We start from the raw sequence: 18252 nt of genomic DNA on the forward strand, positions 1-18252 counted from the left end.
CGAAGCCGGAGCGTCCCGGGGCGCGTCAATGAGTGGCTGTTCCATCCCGTCCCCTGTCAGTCGCAGGAAAGACCCACCGAAAACCAAAGGAACCAACCGAAGCTCAGAGAAAACGTGAGTGATGGGCAGATAAGGATGGGAAAAAATTCTTATCGGCTCGCCTCCTGTCTCCCAGCTCCTTCTCGCAATCCAACTGGCGAAAAAAGAGGACGACAGATTTGCATCCTACACACCCTCCTTCATCCACTCCCTTTCTTTCTTTCTAGAACCAAAGAGCTGTATTGTATCGTCCTTTTTCTTCGGTAGCTACTGTTTTTTAATCACATCCTACAAACACACACATATACATACAAATGTTTCGCCAATCTCTCAGGAGGTGCGCTCGCATCAGCGGCGCAACCTTCGCCGCCCCGGCTCTCCGAACGACCAGACCTGCCACCCTCCAGACGATCGCGAAGGCTCCAGCAAGCGCGCTTCGCGTGCCACTCAGCATTAATGCGTTCAGACTCTACTCTAGCGAGGCCGTCAGCGCAGCGGCCGCGCCGGTCGCCGAGGATGAAGGAAACGCATCGGGTCTGACGACCAAATTCGCGGATCTGACGAAATTGGGCGTTCACTCTACCCTTGTCGACACCATCACGAACAGAATGCGGTACGAGAACATGACGGACGTCCAGAGCAAGACCATTGAGCCTGCACTGAAGGGCATGGACCTGTAAGTCAAGTCGAATCATCATCAGCGCGCTTGTGCCGTATCATATACTAACCCACCTTACAGTGTCGCCCAAGCAAAGACAGGTACCGGAAAGACCCTGGCGTTCCTCGTTCCCATTCTGCAGAGGATGATTGCGGCGGATCCGTCGCTCGCTACCAGAAAAGCGCGTTACCAGGCCAGCTCCAAGGATATTCGTGGAATCATCATCTCCCCTACACGTGAGCTTGCCGAACAAATCGCCCTCGAGGCCGAGAAGCTGTGCCAGGGCACGGGCCTGGTCGTCCAGCGTGCCGTCGGTGGAACACGAAAGGGCGAGATGCTGCACAAGACCCGTAGAGAAGGTTGCCACTTGCTCGTTGGTACACCCGGACGTCTCAACGACCTTCTCGAGGACCCCTACAGTGGAATTGAGGCACCTAACCTGGCTGCGATTGTCCTCGACGAGGCCGACCGCATGCTCGACGTCGGTTTCGAGAGAGAGCTGCAGTCTATCGTCGATCAGCTGCCCGACCCCAAAACTTCTGCGCGCCAGACTCTGCTCTTCTCTGCCACCATTCCCAAGAATGTCATCGCCCTTGCCCGCCAATGGGTCCGCCCCGACAACTTTGACTTCATCCAGACCATCTCCAAGGACGACGTTCTCACCCACGACAGAGTTGATCAGCACGTTGTTCACTGCAGAGGCTGGGCCAACGTTTTCCCCGCCATGTACGAGCTCATCGACAAGGAAATCCAGAAGAGAACCGCCGACCGGGAACTGCTGCCCTTCAAGGCCCTCGTGTTCTTGCCTACGTCTGCCTTGGTCGATCTTGCTGGCGATGTCGACATTACGATGAGAGGCGACCGTGATCGCGTCCAGGGATGGAGAATCCACTCCAAGCTCACCCAGAGTCAGCGCACGAAGGCTGCAGAGTTGTTCCGCAAGGCCAGGTCCGGCATCCTGTTCTCCACCGACGTTACTGCTAGAGGTCTCGATTTCCCTAATGTCACCCACGTTATCCAGATTGGCGCTACCTCAGACCGTGAGCAATACATCCACAGACTCGGCCGCACGGCTCGAGCAGGCAAGGAGGGTGAGGGATGGTTGATTCTCGCCGACAGCGAAATGGACCTTGCCCGCCGGGAACTGCAAGGCCTTCCCTTGAAGCCCAACAAGACGATCGAGTGTGCCCAGCACGACTTCACCAGCGGAGACGAGCCTACGGCGATTTGTGAGAAGGTGACCCAGGCTACTGCTCGGGTCGACCCCCAAGTCTTGGAGGTTGCCTATCTGTCCCTGTTTGGCCAGAACCGCGACAACGTTCAGGCCAAGGTTGACGAGCTCCGCGAGTGGTGGGTCAGTGCCATGGAGCAGGACGATACCCCCGCCTTGAGCGCTTCCACTATCGAGAAGCGTGGTCTGCGCAGAATCAGGGGTCTCAATGTCAGACAACCGGGCTCTAGGTACGGCAGCGACAGCGGCGGCCGTGGCGACCGTGAAGGCTTCAGCCGTGGTGGTGACCGCGGTGATCGTGGTGGCTTCAGCCGCCGCGAGCCCCGCGATGCTTTCGAGAAGATGGAGATGGACAACACCAGCTCTGACCGCCGTTCCTCTGACCGCCGTTCAGGTGGTTTCAGCCGGGGCGGTGGACGTGGCTTCGGCGGAAGAGAGCGTCAGCAGAGATCCTCCTGGTAAAGCGGAAGATGACGACACCAGCGCCCCGGAAGCGTAGCGCGCGCGAGCGGAGGAAAGAAGAGAACAACCAACAACGAAAAAAGCAAAGGCCCCAATGAATCGGAAGAGGTCTGTGAGATACGGAAGACGTTTTTTTAACGACCTCGGAAACTGAATTAGACATGTCATACCATACCCCCACCCATCAATCCCCCATCATCATCATCACCACCACTCCCCTTTCTTCCTGTTTTTAAGAGGGAAACAGGCTTGTATCATACCATTTTGTAACGGAGCACAGGAAAAAAGGGGGCTTTACTCGAGGGAGTTGTGCTTGTATTACCACCACCACCGACATTGGGACGAGGCTAAACCGCCTCGAGAGAAATTTTAGCTGTACGAGATTAAAAGGGGGGCGAAAAAAAGGCTACATGATTGTAGCGTCATGTAAATAATACTTGAGGGACATTGAATCTCCAAATCTCATCTTCAAAGACAAATGATGAACAAAAATCTGCTCCCGTCTCGTGTGAAATGAACGCTACATGCCAGTATTCCCATCATTGATTCAGAGTTGAGGCAAGGTCTACCTCTGTATGCTCATCAACTTAACTAACAACAATTGTCTGCCCTTCACGTGTAGCCCCCTGAGCAGTTTATATCAGATCAGACATGTATTGAGTGCAAGCTCATCCTCTCCCAGCGACGCCAGACGAATGTCATTTTTACAGCCATGTACGAATTTCCCAGAAAAGGGGTTGGCCGGGTCCCCTTTCCTTTTCTGAAAATTATCACCAGAATCGTTATGTACGCGCGCGCCCACGCTCTAAGAATAGCCTCCTAAACGCCCAGATAACAAAGAGCCTTGAATGCGCGCCTCTTCCAAGAGAAGGGTATCAGCATCCCCAAAACCCCAAAAAGACGAAACTGATCATGGCAAAAGGAAAGCACAAGGCTCATCTCAAGTCAAAACTCCCCCTTCCCCTTCATCACCGACCACCACCCAACAGCGCGTTGGCATCCCAAAGAAGAACCCTCTCGTCCCAGCCAACGGTAGCAACCCACCCGCCAACACCAAACAGACACCAATCCACACCGACAACGAACTCGGTATGCCGATTCATAACCCCAACCTGCGCCCCGATCTGCGCCCCGCCCGCAGGTCCCGCCGGGGGCGCATTCGACCGATCATCCCACAAGCGGACCGTCATATCATAACTCGCCGTCAACAGCAAATCGCTCGCGTGCGGGCTCCACGCCAGTCTGCGGACGGCGTACTCGTGGCCCTGCATGACGGCCGTGGGTCCCGCGGTCGGGTTTCGAATGTCAAAGGTGCGGACGGCGCGGTCGACGCCGCCCGTGGCGATGACGGTGTCGCGGTACTTGTTCCAGTCGTGAGTGAGGACCTCGCCTGGCGCGGCGGAGGGGAAGGAGGGGCCGGCGGCGTGGACGGGGATCATGGAGGTTAGGTGGTAGCGGGAGGATACCGGGGTGCGGAGGTCAAAGATGCGGATTTGGGAGTCGGAGGAGACGGAGGAGATGATGTGCGGGTTGGAGGGTTGGAAGGAGGCTGAGTAGGTGCAGTTTCCTACGGGGAGGGTGCGGAGGGAGTGGTCGCGGGTTGGGGACCACTGGTTGCGCGTATTGTCAGTACCCTCACATGAGATCTTGGTGGTCTGATTCTGCAAAACATACCACTTTGATCGTGCCGTCCCACGAGCTCGAGACAAAGGTGTCCTTTGTGATGGGGCTCCAGTTGACGGAAAAGGTCTCGCGCTTGTGTTCGTGAAAGTTCATGACGGGGAAGTCCTTGACGCCGAGGTCGAAGAGCTTGATGGAACCATCGCCGCAGGCGACGACGAGCTGGTTCTCGTTGATCTCGGACCAGGCGAGGTCATATTGCGAGTCGTTTGTGTCGAATCTGTATGTATGACACGATTTTTACTGTGAGCCATCGAGCTATGAAGAGGTGGGGGGGGGGGGGGACAGCAAAAGGAGGGGTCGAGGGGCGAGACTCACGTCGTCTCGACTTCGATGCCTCGCGCCGTCAGCCCGAGGCAGAATACGCGGCCGTTGCCGACGATGCCAAAGTTGGCTGACGATGCGACGGCGATGCGCGAGTCGTAGTAGGGCGAGTACTTTACGGCGTAGGGGTTGTAGCCCTGCGTGCGGAATTCGAGCATTGGGGCCATGGCGGGCGAAGTTTCGCAAACGCAATGCGCGATGCGATGGGCCCGTGGTTCTCTTTTCTTGGAGTCGTCGCTGGACGAAAGCAAAGGGGAAAAGTGAGGTTGGTGGTTGGCACGGGCAAAAGGTGCTGAGCAATCAGCTTAGGTCCAGTATCGCTTCTGCACACGCACACCTGGAAGAAAAAGCATATGACGGCGGGACGGGATAGCTCTGGCCGGTCGACGGTTAGTTACATCACCGCGCCCGATCCGGGGTACCTCGGCAGACTGGGGGGAGCACCTACCTAGGGCCAGGCGGGTTTGCGGGCAACGCCGCCAGTGGGCAGTGGGTGGTGCGGATGGCGGGGCAGAAGATGCAGTAAAGTTGGAGATGCGATTATCGGGGGCGGCTCCTCCAAGGTGGGGGGAAGTAGCACGTGTTTTCGCGCTACACACGCGCCTCCTCACTACGCCCTTTGCGATGACACTTGCTAGAAACATGGGTTCCTGATTAGTAGGGTGTTTTCACTTCAGTATTGGACTCGGATGATTCCCTTTCCAAAAACTCGGGTGAGATTGGTGGGAATTTGCATTTCTCTTATGACTTGTATCGAGGTTGATCTTTCGTGTCGTCTTCGACTACCTACGTCATGGACTCCTTTCTCATCAGGAAAAAGCGGAAACTCATTCAAGAGAAGAAGCCCACGGAGGATGATGAACCAACCGAGGTGAAACTGGCTATACTTTCCTCTCTTCATTCAAATTTGGACCAAGATGTACTGTTGGACGTCCTCTTAGCACACAATGGCTCCGTCGCGGTTTCACTCGAGGCTCTCAAGGCGCCAATCCCGATTAAAAAGTCGAATGGAGTCAACGGTGCCCAGAGTTCCCTCCGGCACTTTGGTGTAAGGTCGGAAGACAGCAGCAACGGTCCGCAGCCAAAGAAGAAACTCATGTCCAAGAAGGGGGCCACGCTTCACCTGTACGATCCGGTCGACATTGCTGAACACACACCGTGCACCGTCATCCACAACTTCCTCCCGCCAGAGGAAGCCAACGACCTCTTGCGAGAGCTCATGACGGAGGCAAATTCGTTTGAGAAGAACGTAACTTTCAAACTATTCGACAACGTCGTGGCTAGTCCGCACACATCGAGCTTCTATGTCGAAAGCTACGACGAGATTCAAACGCAGAAGACGGATTACCTCTACAACGGTGCCAAGCTGAGTGACATTCGCCGCATCACACCGCAGCTCATCAAGGTCAAACCAAAAGTTGCAGAGGCTGTGAACCAAGAGATTCAGACGAGAATTAAGACTCGCTACCCCGGGGGGAAGAAGCTTCGGTACCAGTCGCCTAAATCGTGGGCTCCCAACATGGCCTTTGTGAACTGCTACGACGGGCCCCAGGAGAATGTTGGATGGCACAGCGACCAGCTGACCTACCTCGGCCCTCGCGCCGTCATTGGGTCCGTATCACTGGGCGTCGCGCGGGAGTTCCGCGTGCGAAGGATTATCCCCAAGGACAAGGACGGCGAGAATGGAAACAGCACGACGATGACGGCCGAGGACGCCGACGCAGAGGGCCAGATCTCGATACACCTCCCACACAACTCCCTTCTCGTGATGCACGCCGAGATGCAGGAGGAGTGGAAGCACAGCATCGCGCCGGCGCAGGCCATCGACCCGCACCCCGTCGCCGGAAACAAGCGCATCAATATCACCTACCGCGATTACAGGGCCGACATGCACCCGCGACACACGCCAAAATGCGACTGCGGCATTCCATGCGTGCTGAGGGTCGTGCAGCGGAAGAAGGAGAACCACGGGAGGTACTTCTGGATGTGTCATGGGGGTAACGTGCCCGGCAAGGACAGTTGCTCGTTTTTCCAATGGGCCAAGTTTGACGACGATGGGGCTCCTATATGGACTCATACGACTCGGAAGCTCAACACTTGATTTCTTTTCAACGCCTGGATTATCACCAATCCACTACGGAACTACCTCATCCTCAAAGCAACTCCCATCTTTGCCGGTAAATGCTGCCACGGTACCTACGCTTAAGGGTTCACGTATCCAGGCTGATGCTCACCCTTGCCATCGATCTGGATAATCTTCAGACTCTTCAAATCCACCCCGTCGAGAACCCGCGCGTTGACGGGATGCCTCGTCTTCGACCTCTCGTACCAGTACTGCGCTCGCTCCACCAGATTACTCTGCTCCTCCTCGCTCAGCGGGTTGAACTGGTTGGTGATCGGGACGCCGCAGTTTTTGCAAAACGTCTTTGCGAGAATGTGGTGGCCGAAGATGTAGCGGCCAATCTTGTCGTCGTCCCCCGTCAGCACGACTTGGTCGCTATTGGGGTACACCCAAGTGTATCCATTCTATTCAAGCAAGTTAGCACAACAATTTCCTTCCCCGATGCCGGCATTAGCAGGGCGGTGTTCGCTGACCCTTTCGCAGATGCTGCAGTTGCACTCGATGACTTCGTTCTCGTACGTCTCATCAATCGGCTTGCTGACCACGGCCACCGTCAGAGCGCCGCAGTGGCAGCTGCCGGTGTAGAGCTTGCCCCCCTCAACCTCGGCCGTCGGCCCGGGGCCCTTGTGGGTGTGAGGCTCGTATTTGGCGCCGTAAGACGCGCCGTCGTAACTGCAAAGGCCGGGTCAGCTTTTTCAATCTGTGGAATTTGATGAACGGCTTTTTTGTGAGATTTGGGGTTGCATACGTCTTCTTCTCCAATCCCCAAATATCGAGGTCTTGGATCGAGCGCACCTGCATAAATGTCAGCCCTAGTGTTTCTTCCCCCTCGGACAGATCTTGAGACAGCGCGGCAAGGATGCGAGATACTCACGTTTAAGACGATTCCGTTGGGGGAATCCGCTAGGATAGGCGTAGCACAGTTTCCGCAGAACTATGAAGCCAGAAAGTCGTCAGCACTCCCGGACATCAACAGACCACGATTTCAAACTCCTTGCAGGGAATCTTTTTCGTTTCCGCGTGTTCAGATTCCCGGGACTCACAAGCGGGACTCACCTTGTGCGTAATCTGGCCGGGACCAAAGTTGTACGTCGAGAGGTCATCCTCGGCGCCCTTAACGAAGCGCAGGTCGTCGCGCTGGGGAATGACCCAGAGGGTCCCCTTTCTAGAACAGAGGCTGCAGTTGCAGGCGCTGGCGGACTTGATCTCGGGGAGCTGGACTTCGTAGACGAAGGTCTTGCAGTGGCAGTTGCCGCGATAGGTCTGCTTGGGCTCGTCGGTAGTGGTCATGGTGGAAGATGGGAATGGGAGAGAGAGAAATGTTATTGGGTACGTGTGTTGTGGTGAGGTCGTATGATGTATATTTGAAAACGTGAAGATGAGTGATATAAAAGTATAGGTTTCAAGAGGCTATTTGCACGGTTCTTTATAGAACTCGATCTAAGAGCTTCTCATACCTCGTAACCTCCTTGAGACGAAGCGAAGCTGACCAGTTGAGGGGAAACTTCCCTCCCTAATGAGCGCCACAATTTGTTGAGACAAGCAAAGTGTGGGTTGAATTGGATTTCAATTGTGGACTAGGTATCGTAACTTGAGACTGGGGATACGTTCCTACAGGACAAGAGACGCAGGCACCGTAATTTTCGGGCGTGTCCATCGTCCACAAAACGGACGAGTCTATCGTCCGGACACGGGGACTCGGTGCAAATATTTCTTGTCGCTTACATTATCTTACTTTGCCGGTTGACGATCCCAAGAAATCTGAGTCACCGACATGACATGAACCCCGGGGGGCCGTGAACATTGCTGACGGCAGAAAATGGTGTAACACGCGCGGGGTCTCCTCGTCTCTGCAAAGTATCGTCCGTGAACGCCAGAGCTAGCAAGAGCTAGGTATTTTTGAGGCAACGGTGTAAGAAGCTCTAGGGCCAAGCCACATACGACGCCTCTCAGCTCTGCGCGCGCGATTGACTGGGGGGGGGGGAACGCCAGATTCTCACGTTGTCAGGTGACTCTGTACGCTTCGTTTCCCTGGGGACTCTTGGTGTTTGTACTGGAATAGTTTATGCCCCACACTCAAGAGGCGTTTTAGACGTCAAAATCTGGCCAGATTACCGGGTACCTATTGCTTCATGGAGGTTTCTCTTGTAGCTTGGTGTGAGACATTCACGATATGCAAAGAGGGTGATTGTGTACCAATCATGCATCGGGCCTGCATCTTGACTACCGACATCTTCACGGCGTGTCCATTTGTGGTGGCGCCGAGTTGTCTCGTTATCTTACAGCTGGGCATGCAAAACTCGGTTCAGCTGAATAAGATGAGGCCTCTTTTGGAGGAGGTAGGTGAGGCTGGCGGGTAAGCGAAGGGGAGGGAGTTTGACGGATAGACAGGGGTGGATCAGACGGACAAGCAGGCAGCAGGCAGCAAGAAATCGACGTCATATCTAAGCTCTTCTCTTCCTCAAGTGCTACAGTTCAAAACATGAAGGACGTGTTTGTTGGGGTGTAAGATGGTTGATGGACCATGGGTACCTCGATTGTTGGAGTTGTTGGAGTTTTGTCTACGTGGGACTCTTGTTGTGGTAAGCGAGACCTGGGTCATTCGGAGTTGGTGATCTGGCATGTTGGGGGTGAAGAGAACGACGAACAAAAGGAAACGGACGTTGGACGTAAATGGTTTGGGAAGATTGTTGAGATGAACGCGCCCACTTATCGGGAGGGTTCATGTCATCCTTCCGTCCGTCCGAACGGAACTTTAGGTGCCGTTAATGGGGCTTGGTGGGGATGGGCGTCGTCGGAGTCGGAGGGATTTTCAGAGAAAGCGAAGCTATCTCGACGTCAATAAAAAGAAGAGTGCATCCATCTCCTTCGATCTCTGCATCCAACACCGAGTCGGGGCACGTGGTAGAGAGTATTCGCTTCAAGCTCTGCATCCAGGTTACCCATCGGACTTTGGCGGATATTCGATGTCAGCCGGTCGAGTGTAATTAACTGCAGAGCGGAGGGTTCGCCCGACTTATACCCACCACCGACGACTGTCGGTCGATACAATGTCCGCGTGTGGTTGTGACTACATTGCCAAGGTAAGTACCCAGTGGTACTGGCTATATCAACGGAAAAAGGACCGAATGGTATCTTTTCTGTAACTTTTCGATGCTCTGATTTCTACCATTCCTTCATGGATTTCTTCCACGTCTCTCATTGTGCTCTAGCAGTAACTCATTAGTTCGCGTCAATAACCACGAGGTAGGTACCGGGCTCCCTTCCGTCTGACGTAGATGGACGATGGAAGAACGCGAAAAACGCCATAATTACTCTCCGTGTCTACCCTGTGTTCTTTCAATTTAACATGGAACGGTTTATAATCGCTTAATCAGTTGCGCAGCAATATCTCCGTCCAATCGGCGGGATGCAAAAATCGGTCGCCAAGATCTGGGCGCCAGGTCGAGTGCTCCCCAACTATCCCAAGTTCGTCTCATTTAAGGTAAGGAGAATTATCCCCCTCCCCGCATAGAGATTTCGAATCACACCTCGCAAGCCCTGCACGCCAGGGATCAGCCGTCACTTATTCCGCTTACAGGTCCGTACCGGCTCCCGTAAACTCCGGGGCACCCGTTCCGCGGATGACAACCTTAATACAACGGCTATTGTTCAAGCCCCATTCTAAAGTCTTGGGATTTGGAGTCCTCCCCCTTTGGAGCCATCCCCTTCCCCTTGACTTTATCCTTCCCCCTCGTTCAGAGATAAGTCACATTGATGCTTCAACCACGCGCGCCCCTTTCCACATTCCATTCATCCCGCAGATGCCGCCAAGATTTGATCAACATCAGCAGGTTGCATTTCTAACGAGGACGGCCACCGATTCGTTCAAACGTCTTCTCTGAGACCTTGTCAACCTTGTTTCTCGTCATACCTGTATAAAGTGGAAACCCGCCTCTCCCTTTCAAGCATCTACACTATGCCATCATCCTACGGGCCCAAGCTCCGTTGATTGCCCAAACCAACATTGTACAGGTCTTGGAAATAAACTAAGGTTACCTTCCGTTTATAATATAACCCCCAGTCTCCTCCACCTTTCATCTCTTGGGACCTGCTCTGATGGGAAGTCACCCGCCGGCAGTTCGTTGCATCGCGTACTACGTGATTTGGCTTGGCGGCGCAAGAAAGGGGAGTCTGCCACCGCGGCATAGGTATGCACAGTAAAGTGACAAAAGATTGATTCCATCACATCCTCGGTCTTCGGCTACGTGCATGGAATAGATGGTTCCAGGGCGAGAGAGATCTACCATCCTTTGCAGTTGCAGGGTGATACTGTCCAAGAAAACATGTAGTCTATGCAATACACCACGGTCTGCCGGTACTTTGCTTGGACAAACATGCCGTGGAATACAGGGAGGACGGATGATGGCCAAGATCTACAACGTTGTCATTCCCCCGCTCCCGGTCTGCTAGGATGTAGGGAAGAGACCCAGTGTGATGATCCAGGTCTGGTATTAACGATCTGTAAGACAAGCTGAGTAGGCGAGTTCGGATGGAAACCGCTTCCGCGCTGCTGCTCCTGCCATGAGTTCGCCTTGTTAATGATGTAGAAAGCTGGTCCCTGCCTTCTTGGTCCCCCAGTCTTCGTCTTAAAGAGCGGGAAGGACGTCGGTTCTTCTTCCTTGATTCAGGCTCCGCTCGCTGTTCTCGTCTCTAGACTTTGCTTTATCCATACTCCCCATTTCCAGTCTGTGAAGTTGAAGTTTCGGGGCGTGCTCTTCATCCCTCTCTCCCAGGACACCAAAATCGGCCTCCGTCAGGTTGTTGTTCTGAGACGATCATTTAGCACGTAGCCCTCCTTGGTGAATACTCGCGGCTGCCCCTCGTCACGATATCAACACAATGGCACCAATCACATCCCTCGCAGCGGTTGCTGCCGCAGGTGCAGCTCTTTTCTCGACAGTCGCAGCTCAATGCGCGAACCTCACTCCCGTCGCGCAGCCCCAGCTAGCAGCTGGATACAGCTCCAAGCTCATCTTGAACGGGCTATCAAGGCCCCGCAGTCTTCAGTTTGACACTCTGGGCAACCTACTCATCGCCGAGCAAGGAGGCACGGGTGTCAAGTACGTCAAGCTCACAGATAATGGCGGAGTCAACGTCTGCGTGGCTTCTCAGAAGACCCTCATCTCAAACACAAACGTAGGAAGACAAACTGTCCCGTCTATGTCTACGTGACCAACGTAGTAACTGACTCGTTCTCGTCTAGCTCGCTCACGGCTTGGCCCTGTCTGCCGACGGCAAGACAATCTATGCGGCAACGGCGTCCGAAGTGTTTGCGTACCCTTACGACGCTGCTGCCGGTACTGTTGGGCAGGCGAGGTCCATCATCAACGGCATGACGCAGACTGGCCATCAGAGCCGCACTTTGCTGATCCCCAAGGACAAGCCGAACGTCTTGCTCGTTTCCCGCGGCTCCGCCCCGAACCTTGATCTTCCAACTGCCGAGGCTGCGTCCGGCCGCAGCCAAATCCGTGCCTTTGATCTCACAAAATTAACGGGCAGCGCTGTGAACTACACAACGGGGGAACTCTTTGGATGGGGACTGCGAAACAGTGTCGGTGTTGGAGAGAACCCTTCGGACGGAGGCATTGTAAGTGCTTGCTGCATACTCGCGCAGACTTCAGCCAGCTAATGTCGTGTCAGTGGTCTGTCGAGAACTCTCTGGACAACATGGACCGCAACGGTGTGGACATTCACAACGACAATCCTGGCGAGGAACTCAACTACCACGGCAGCTACAGAGCGACGTCGAACCCGCAGAAGGGTGCGAACTATGGCTACCCCAACTGCTTCGCCGTCTGGGAGACCAGCACCGTGACGGGCGTACCCAACGTGAAAGTGGGAAGCCAGGTCATCCAGGGAAATGCCACTGGCAGCGTCACGGACCAGTACTGCCAGACTGTTCCCACTCCGCCGCGGCTCACTTTCCAGGCTCACATGGCGCCGCTGGATATTAAGTTCTCTCCCAGTGGATCATCCGCCTACATTTCCTTCCACGGCAGCTGGTGAGTGCTTCCGGATTGTGGACGTGATGCAGCAAACGTTAACAACGCTCATAGGAATCGCTCTCCCGGCGACGGCTACCGTCTCAGCAGAGTCGACTTCGGTGCCAACGGACAACCGCTTGCTGCGTCTACCAGCAAGACGGCCGAGGTCAGGGTTGCGTGGAACGTCAACAACGCTGTCTGCCCTGGAAGCTGCTTCCGGCCTGTTGGCCTTGCGTTTGACAAGAAGGGCAGGTTGTTCATGCTTAGCGATTCCACTGGCGAGCTTTTCGTCCTTACGGTGCCTGCTTAGAATTCAGGCAAGCTGTGCCACCATTAACGATGAAAACGGGGTTGCGGGGTTTCAAGGCCGGAATTTTGTGAGCTCTTTGCGACGAGATGGGCGGGGTTGGAAGGGCATTTCTTGCACATAGTTTATCTTAGCCAGCCTGGCAATGACGATATTTTGACAAAGCATTCAGATTGAGATTCTGATTGACAAGGGAAACGCTGCGTGTCAAATGAGTCAAACGAAACAGTTTCTCGCAAGTCGTAACGAGGTTCCCCAAGACACAGGCAAGCGGGGAAGTTGGCTGTTGAACTTAATAGTGGTTGCTGAGCAGCAACGCAGAGCTCGACCCCTGCCTCGGCCCGGGCTTTGAGTGGACCAAACGGGGGGTCTCCCACAGTCCAATGGGCGCGCTGAGCTATCCCGTTTTGCACCCAGTTGGGAAAGGCGCTTTCTGCAGCACCCACGCCAGAATCCGTGTTTCCCGCGATGATGTGCGACAGGCAGGCACGACAGGCACAAGTGGGAAGCCTTTAGTTCACTTGTCAGTGTAGGTAGGTACCTTAGGTGCTTAGGTGACAGGCAGGCGCAAACTACGGGTGGTGTCGCGCAGACGCAACTAATGGCGCAGCGCTCCAATCACACGTCGCACGCCCGCCCTTCAGTCTCACCCGTCCCGTCCCTCCGCGCCTTCCATCCACCCATCCATTCTCTTCCATGAATCCCATTCATCCCTTCCTCGTCTCCCACCTATTTCTCTCACCCAGCAGCAGCCTTGCTAAGGATTCCGCTTCCCGCATTCTTTCTAGATGGGACTGAACCATCGCATCAGACATTAAATTTGCCATTCCTCGTCCCATTATTCTCGTGGACTGATCCACGGAATCGAGTGACATTTGTCTTGTCACCATCTACTCGACGCCCCTCGGCCAAGCGCTCGGAATCTGTCTCGGGCTTTGCGACGCTGCAACGTCGGAGCCAAAGCCGTTCAACCCAACGACCGCCGACGCGCGCGCTCGCTGTTTGGCACGACCTTGGGCTGCTAGCCTGATTCCTGTCGTTTTCCCAACGTCTTTGCGTGCATTCCCATCGCCACTTGGCCGCATCATCCGACAAACATTTGCGACAACTCCCACGAGGCGTGCAGCCCTACGAACAAAAGACCGACCCGATCTACCGTCACTGCGTACCTGCAGGCGATTCCACCCTACGACTACGCGCGAATCTAACCGCCGCGACACGGACTATACGTCATCAAGAAATCACCTTCATCCCAAGCTTTTCCGACCCAAAGCGCGCGCGCGAAAGAGAGAACGATGCCCCTCCTTCCTCGCCAAACCACCACGAACGGCGTTGTCGTGGTCCCCGCCACGTACGGCGGCTGGTCGAGCCTCGGCGCCGGCGCGATCGTGGGCATCACCCTTGGCGCCGTCGCAGGGTTCCTGCTCGTGCTGTGGATGGTTTACACCTGTCTCAACTTTGGCCGACCCGTCGAGGCCTCGTCTTCGTCGGTGTACACGGGTACCGCGTCGGTCGTCTCTGTGCGGCGGCAGCGGTCCAAGAGCCGGCATCGGCATCGTAAACATCGGAGCCCGCGGGCGAGGGTGATTGCGACGGAGGAGGTGCGGGTTAGGGAGAGCGTGAGCCGGCCGCCGGCACCGGGCGGTCCGATTATTGTTGAGGCGGCGCCGCCGCCGCCGATGCAGGAGCGGAGACACAGTCGGGCTCCGCCGCCAAGGATCGTGACGGATGATGAGGAAGACGAGGTTGTGGTGATTGAGGAGCATTCGCCGTCGGATAGGAGGAGACGGCGTCATAGTAGCTCACGGCGGCACAGTCACCGGGGAGAGAGCCGGCGTGGAAGCCGGGACTACTGAGTTTTTGGCCTACCTACCTACCCAGCGCCCAAAATCGCGTTGTTCTTTTTTTTTTTTTCCTTTCTAGCGAATGGATTATTGTTGGGACCTTTTTGGTAATAGGTTCTATTGCGGTGCCGTGAGTGCGGCAGATTCACGTGAGCGATGAGCGATGTTGTACGAACCTTTTTTGTTGGGATGGAGGGATGATATACTAGGGTAGTTGTACGTTGAACATGGAGATGGCATATGGATACTGGAGACACCGATCGGAGTGGGAAGGGAAGGGAGGACAGGAAGTGTCAGATGGAAGATCAAAGTGTGGGGTGACTCCGGACAACAAGATGGGGCCGAAGGACGTGTTCGGTTTCGATGCGATAGCTCGTATTCCTTTCCCGTATGTTGGGAGGGATGAGCTTGATCATAATGTTTCCCGAATACGGCGGATTAAGGTGATCCCATGATCGGTTTATCACGCTAATGGGTGGGCATTGTGATGCTGGTGCTGCCTCGGTAGCCGGTGCGCGATGTGAGTAGGTTGCCATGTTCCGGGCGTCGTCACCTTTTGGCTTGCACACATTAGACCGGACATCTGAAGGCAATAGCGGGGGAAATGGTGCTTATTTTTGAGTAATGAGATGGAAAGGCGATTGATACCAAGGCGCGGATACATAATCTGGACTACTTGTTGTTCCCAATTCATCTGGTCTGATCGCTCCTATTCAGTGAAGCCATTGATGAGTTGCTCAGGCCAGAGCCGTCAGTTCACTGATCACTGAAATATCGCACCTAAGAGTTATTGCCGGTTGCTTGCAGCCGTAGCATCGTCGTTCTTGGGAACCTGCAGCCAGGGTAAGGTACTGCAAGGTGTAAGTACTGAAAATCGACGATGATCCGAGCAATAGCTAGTTGGATGTCAGGTACCTTGCTTGTAAGCTCTTCCCCGTCAAGTCGATCTACCGCAGTAAGTAAATAATGCACTGGTAAGTGCTGTCCACTGGATTGGCCAATGACGGAAGCAGGAGCCGCATTTCACATGCTTTCCCCGGACTTGTGTGCTGTGTGGGAGGAGGGTACGCCATGCTCCAAATAGTTTCAGAATGACATCACCCTGCGAGCTTCGGCTTCCCGGCCGTGGGTAAGAGCGCCACCACAGGTACGGATAGGTACCGTATCCAATTCTTCACGAGACAAATCAAACAATCAGGCACAAGCACGTTCCAGATCCGGCAATTGGTAGAAAAAGGCGTCGCCTACTTCCAATCCCTTTCGGATTCTGCCACTTTCGACCCCGGGCACTTTACCAAAGGTACCTCACCACCTTGTCTCTGAGAGCTCTACCCAAGGTAGTTGTTTGGCTTGTGAGACACCATAGCTCCCATCTCCATCCTTCCCGCGGCCGACAATATAGCTCCGAGTACCTAGCTCGGGCGCCCTCTCCTCCCTTTTAACGTTTGACCTTTCCCTTCCCCCTTTTTTTTTTCTTGTCTCTGCGCTTTTTCCTGTGACGTTTCTCTTTTCCTCACCCTAAACTCGAATGTCTGTGTTCCTCCCAAACAGAGGATAGCGACACTTTCTCCCTCCCACGCGAACATCTCGAACCTGACTTCACTTGTGGCTTCGGTGAATACAACAGATTGAATTGGTCCGGATAAAAGTTCAAAGGACAATCGACGGTTTTGTAAGCTCAACACGGCAATACAGCAAGACGTCTGTTCAACTCGACGTTGATACGAGCGCAAGATGGATCATCCAGGTACGCAAACGTCACCCACACGCACAAACATACTGAAGAAGACGGCGATACCTCGCTGCCAACACCTGCACGAACCCCGGCTGTAGATCACGACCCAAGACACCATCCCCCGCGGCCGCGACCCGACGGCTAGGGATGGCCGAAGCTTGAGCCGTTGAGCCCCGCCGCCGTGTTTCTTCTTTGGCCTCCCATACATAGCCAGACAAATCGAAAATGTCCCTCTTACTGACAAATATCCGGCTATAGTCAAGGAGATCAAGACCGTCATCCGGGACCTAGTCCAGGGGTCCCCCGAAAAGCAGCAGAATGCCCTCTACTCCAACTTTACCGAGGACGCCTCCTTCACTCACCCATTTTGCCATGTGCCATCCTTTGGCAACATCCAGATCCCGTTCCTCTTCACCATTAACTCGCGTTGGTTGGTCCTCATGATTTACCGCTGGTATCGCATCTTGAGCCCCAATATCGAAATGGAAATTGAGTCTTGTGGTACGTTCTCTGTCGTTTGCCTAAGCCAGCTATCTTTATTACACGGGAGAGCTGTACCAGAGAACCTCAGCCCACTGAACCCAGAGATGCTAACCCCTTTACAGTCCAAGACCAAAAGACGAACCTGCTCTACGTCAAAATGCGCCAGGATTTCCGCCTGTGGTTCGTCCCCTTCTACTCGGCCCCCGTCGACTTCGTCGTCGTCCTCCGTTTAGAGACCCGCACAATCGACGCCAACGGCAACCCGCTCCCCCGCGGCTACGGCGACTCCGCCTCCGTCGGCACCCGCCAGCGCCAGTTTATCATCAGCCAGGAGGATCATTACCAGGTCGGCGAGTGGCTCAAGTTCATCGCCCCCTTTTTCGGTTACTGGGCCTGGCACGCCTGGACCCTCTTGGCAACGGCGCTGTGTGTTGTCGGCGCCTTCTTTGGATATCCCCTTACCTTGCTCTTCGGACAGATGGCTGGACCCAATAGCAACGGTAACGGGCAGGAGAGTAAGCGGGAGTAGGATGACGCGGTTGACGATCTGTTCATCTTTTTTGGGGAGCTTGAGGATAACCTAGCACGAGTGGCTGATGAGGCGTCAGAAGAGTCTTAGTATTGGCTATGCGAGGGTTGAGCCATCTTCGAAGTATGGATAATCAACTGGCATGGTGTTGGGTTTGTAATATCAGTAAAGACTTGCCGGTACGGGATCGTGTACGTTTTACAACTCATGTAGAGTATTGGACTTTTGAGCTATGCGGCTATACGTTCGACTTGATTGTACTTATTGTACACATCAGCCCATGTAAAAGTGTCAGCGTTCATCGTTGGCCAGTCCAGTCAACATCAATAGCTGAACGGAAGTGAAGTAGCTTCCCCAGGAAGGCTCCTATTCCATCCCATCTCATCCCATCCGACCATAGCACGCCCCACCAGCACCTGCACTCCTCTCCTTCCCACCTCGTCGTCCCCTCCTACCGCCTTCCTCCCTTCCTCGACCTACCAAAGGTACCTACTCACAGGGTCCAATCATATCCATCTCGTCACCAGCACAGCAGCGCCCGCCTGGGTCGGCGAGGTCAGGTCAAGCTGTGTGCGAGGTGGTCGAGTGAGTTGAAAGATAAATAAATACTCTAATGAAGTCAGAGTCCGGGTTGACTGAGAGGCGGGCTGTTCGATTCTGAGCAGCGGGGGGGGGGGGGTTGAGTTCTAGTTGAGTGATCCCTTACCCTTCCTTTCCTTTCCTTTTTGGGGTTGTCCAAGAAGTGATTCATGTATTTCTGGCAGTGAGAGGTGTCTGAGTCGACTTTGGTCATACGTTTTGCTCGATGCTGG

General features: G+C 54.5%; 7 protein-coding genes across 7 annotated transcripts; 5 read left to right on the plus strand and 2 right to left on the minus strand.

Moving 5' to 3' along the window:
* Nucleotides 1-353: 353 nt before the first annotated feature.
* On the plus strand, nucleotides 354-2390 carry BDZ83DRAFT_568353 (DEAD/DEAH box helicase; the record flags this gene model as incomplete). The annotated part of the gene is made up of 2 exons (XM_060504056.1): nucleotides 354-715; nucleotides 779-2390. The coding sequence occupies 2 exons, from the start codon at nucleotides 354-356 to the stop codon at nucleotides 2388-2390; spliced, it is 1974 nt and encodes a 657-aa protein (XP_060369577.1).
* Nucleotides 2391-3358: 968 nt separating this feature from the next.
* Nucleotides 3359-4768, minus strand: BDZ83DRAFT_727228 (WD repeat domain-containing protein; the record flags this gene model as incomplete). Its single annotated transcript, XM_060512778.1, is given in 3 exon segments — nucleotides 3359-4051; nucleotides 4065-4290; nucleotides 4389-4768. 3 exon segments carry the CDS (start codon nucleotides 4559-4561, stop codon nucleotides 3359-3361), a joined length of 1092 nt encoding a protein of 363 aa, XP_060369578.1. The 5' UTR covers nucleotides 4562-4768.
* Nucleotides 4769-5187: 419 nt separating this feature from the next.
* On the plus strand, nucleotides 5188-6495 carry BDZ83DRAFT_568347 (GRF zinc finger domain-containing protein; the record flags this gene model as incomplete). The annotated part of the gene is made up of 1 exon (XM_060504055.1): nucleotides 5188-6495. The coding sequence occupies one exon, from the start codon at nucleotides 5188-5190 to the stop codon at nucleotides 6493-6495; it is 1308 nt and encodes a 435-aa protein (XP_060369579.1).
* A 101-nt stretch (nucleotides 6496-6596) lies between these two features.
* On the minus strand, nucleotides 6597-7806 carry BDZ83DRAFT_568406 (glutathione-dependent formaldehyde-activating enzyme; the record flags this gene model as incomplete). Its single annotated transcript, XM_060504066.1, has 5 exons — nucleotides 6597-6920; nucleotides 6990-7188; nucleotides 7265-7311; nucleotides 7391-7450; nucleotides 7573-7806. The coding sequence occupies 5 exons, from the start codon at nucleotides 7804-7806 to the stop codon at nucleotides 6597-6599; spliced, it is 864 nt and encodes a 287-aa protein (XP_060369580.1).
* Nucleotides 7807-11397: 3591 nt separating this feature from the next.
* On the plus strand, nucleotides 11398-13044 carry BDZ83DRAFT_690999 (soluble quino protein glucose/sorbosone dehydrogenase; the record flags this gene model as incomplete). The annotated part of the gene is made up of 4 exons (XM_060511310.1): nucleotides 11398-11694; nucleotides 11762-12145; nucleotides 12199-12560; nucleotides 12615-13044. The coding sequence occupies 4 exons, from the start codon at nucleotides 11398-11400 to the stop codon at nucleotides 12850-12852; spliced, it is 1281 nt and encodes a 426-aa protein (XP_060369581.1). The 3' UTR covers nucleotides 12853-13044.
* A 997-nt stretch (nucleotides 13045-14041) lies between these two features.
* BDZ83DRAFT_34683 (uncharacterized protein) lies at nucleotides 14042-14813 on the plus strand. Its single transcript, XM_060502492.1, has one exon. It carries the CDS (start codon nucleotides 14145-14147, stop codon nucleotides 14703-14705), a length of 561 nt encoding a protein of 186 aa, XP_060369582.1. The 5' UTR covers nucleotides 14042-14144; the 3' UTR covers nucleotides 14706-14813.
* Nucleotides 14814-16427: 1614 nt separating this feature from the next.
* On the plus strand, nucleotides 16428-17440 carry BDZ83DRAFT_716329 (uncharacterized protein; the record flags this gene model as incomplete). The annotated part of the gene is made up of 3 exons (XM_060511844.1): nucleotides 16428-16440; nucleotides 16687-16929; nucleotides 17034-17440. 3 exons carry the CDS (start codon nucleotides 16428-16430, stop codon nucleotides 17438-17440), a joined length of 663 nt encoding a protein of 220 aa, XP_060369583.1.
* Between the last annotated feature and the right edge of the window lie 812 nt (nucleotides 17441-18252).

This window comes from Colletotrichum acutatum, assembly GCF_030867785.1.
Source record: "Colletotrichum acutatum strain CBS 112980 chromosome Unknown BDZ83scaffold_11, whole genome shotgun sequence".
NCBI classification, from domain to species: Eukaryota; Fungi; Ascomycota; class Sordariomycetes; order Glomerellales; family Glomerellaceae; genus Colletotrichum; species Colletotrichum acutatum.

What these genes read in the sequence shown, in the direction of transcription:
- BDZ83DRAFT_34683 (XM_060502492.1), top strand. Translation starts at nt 14,145, where the DNA reads ATGCCCCTCCTTCCTCGCCAAACCACCACGAACGGCGTTGTCGTGGTC.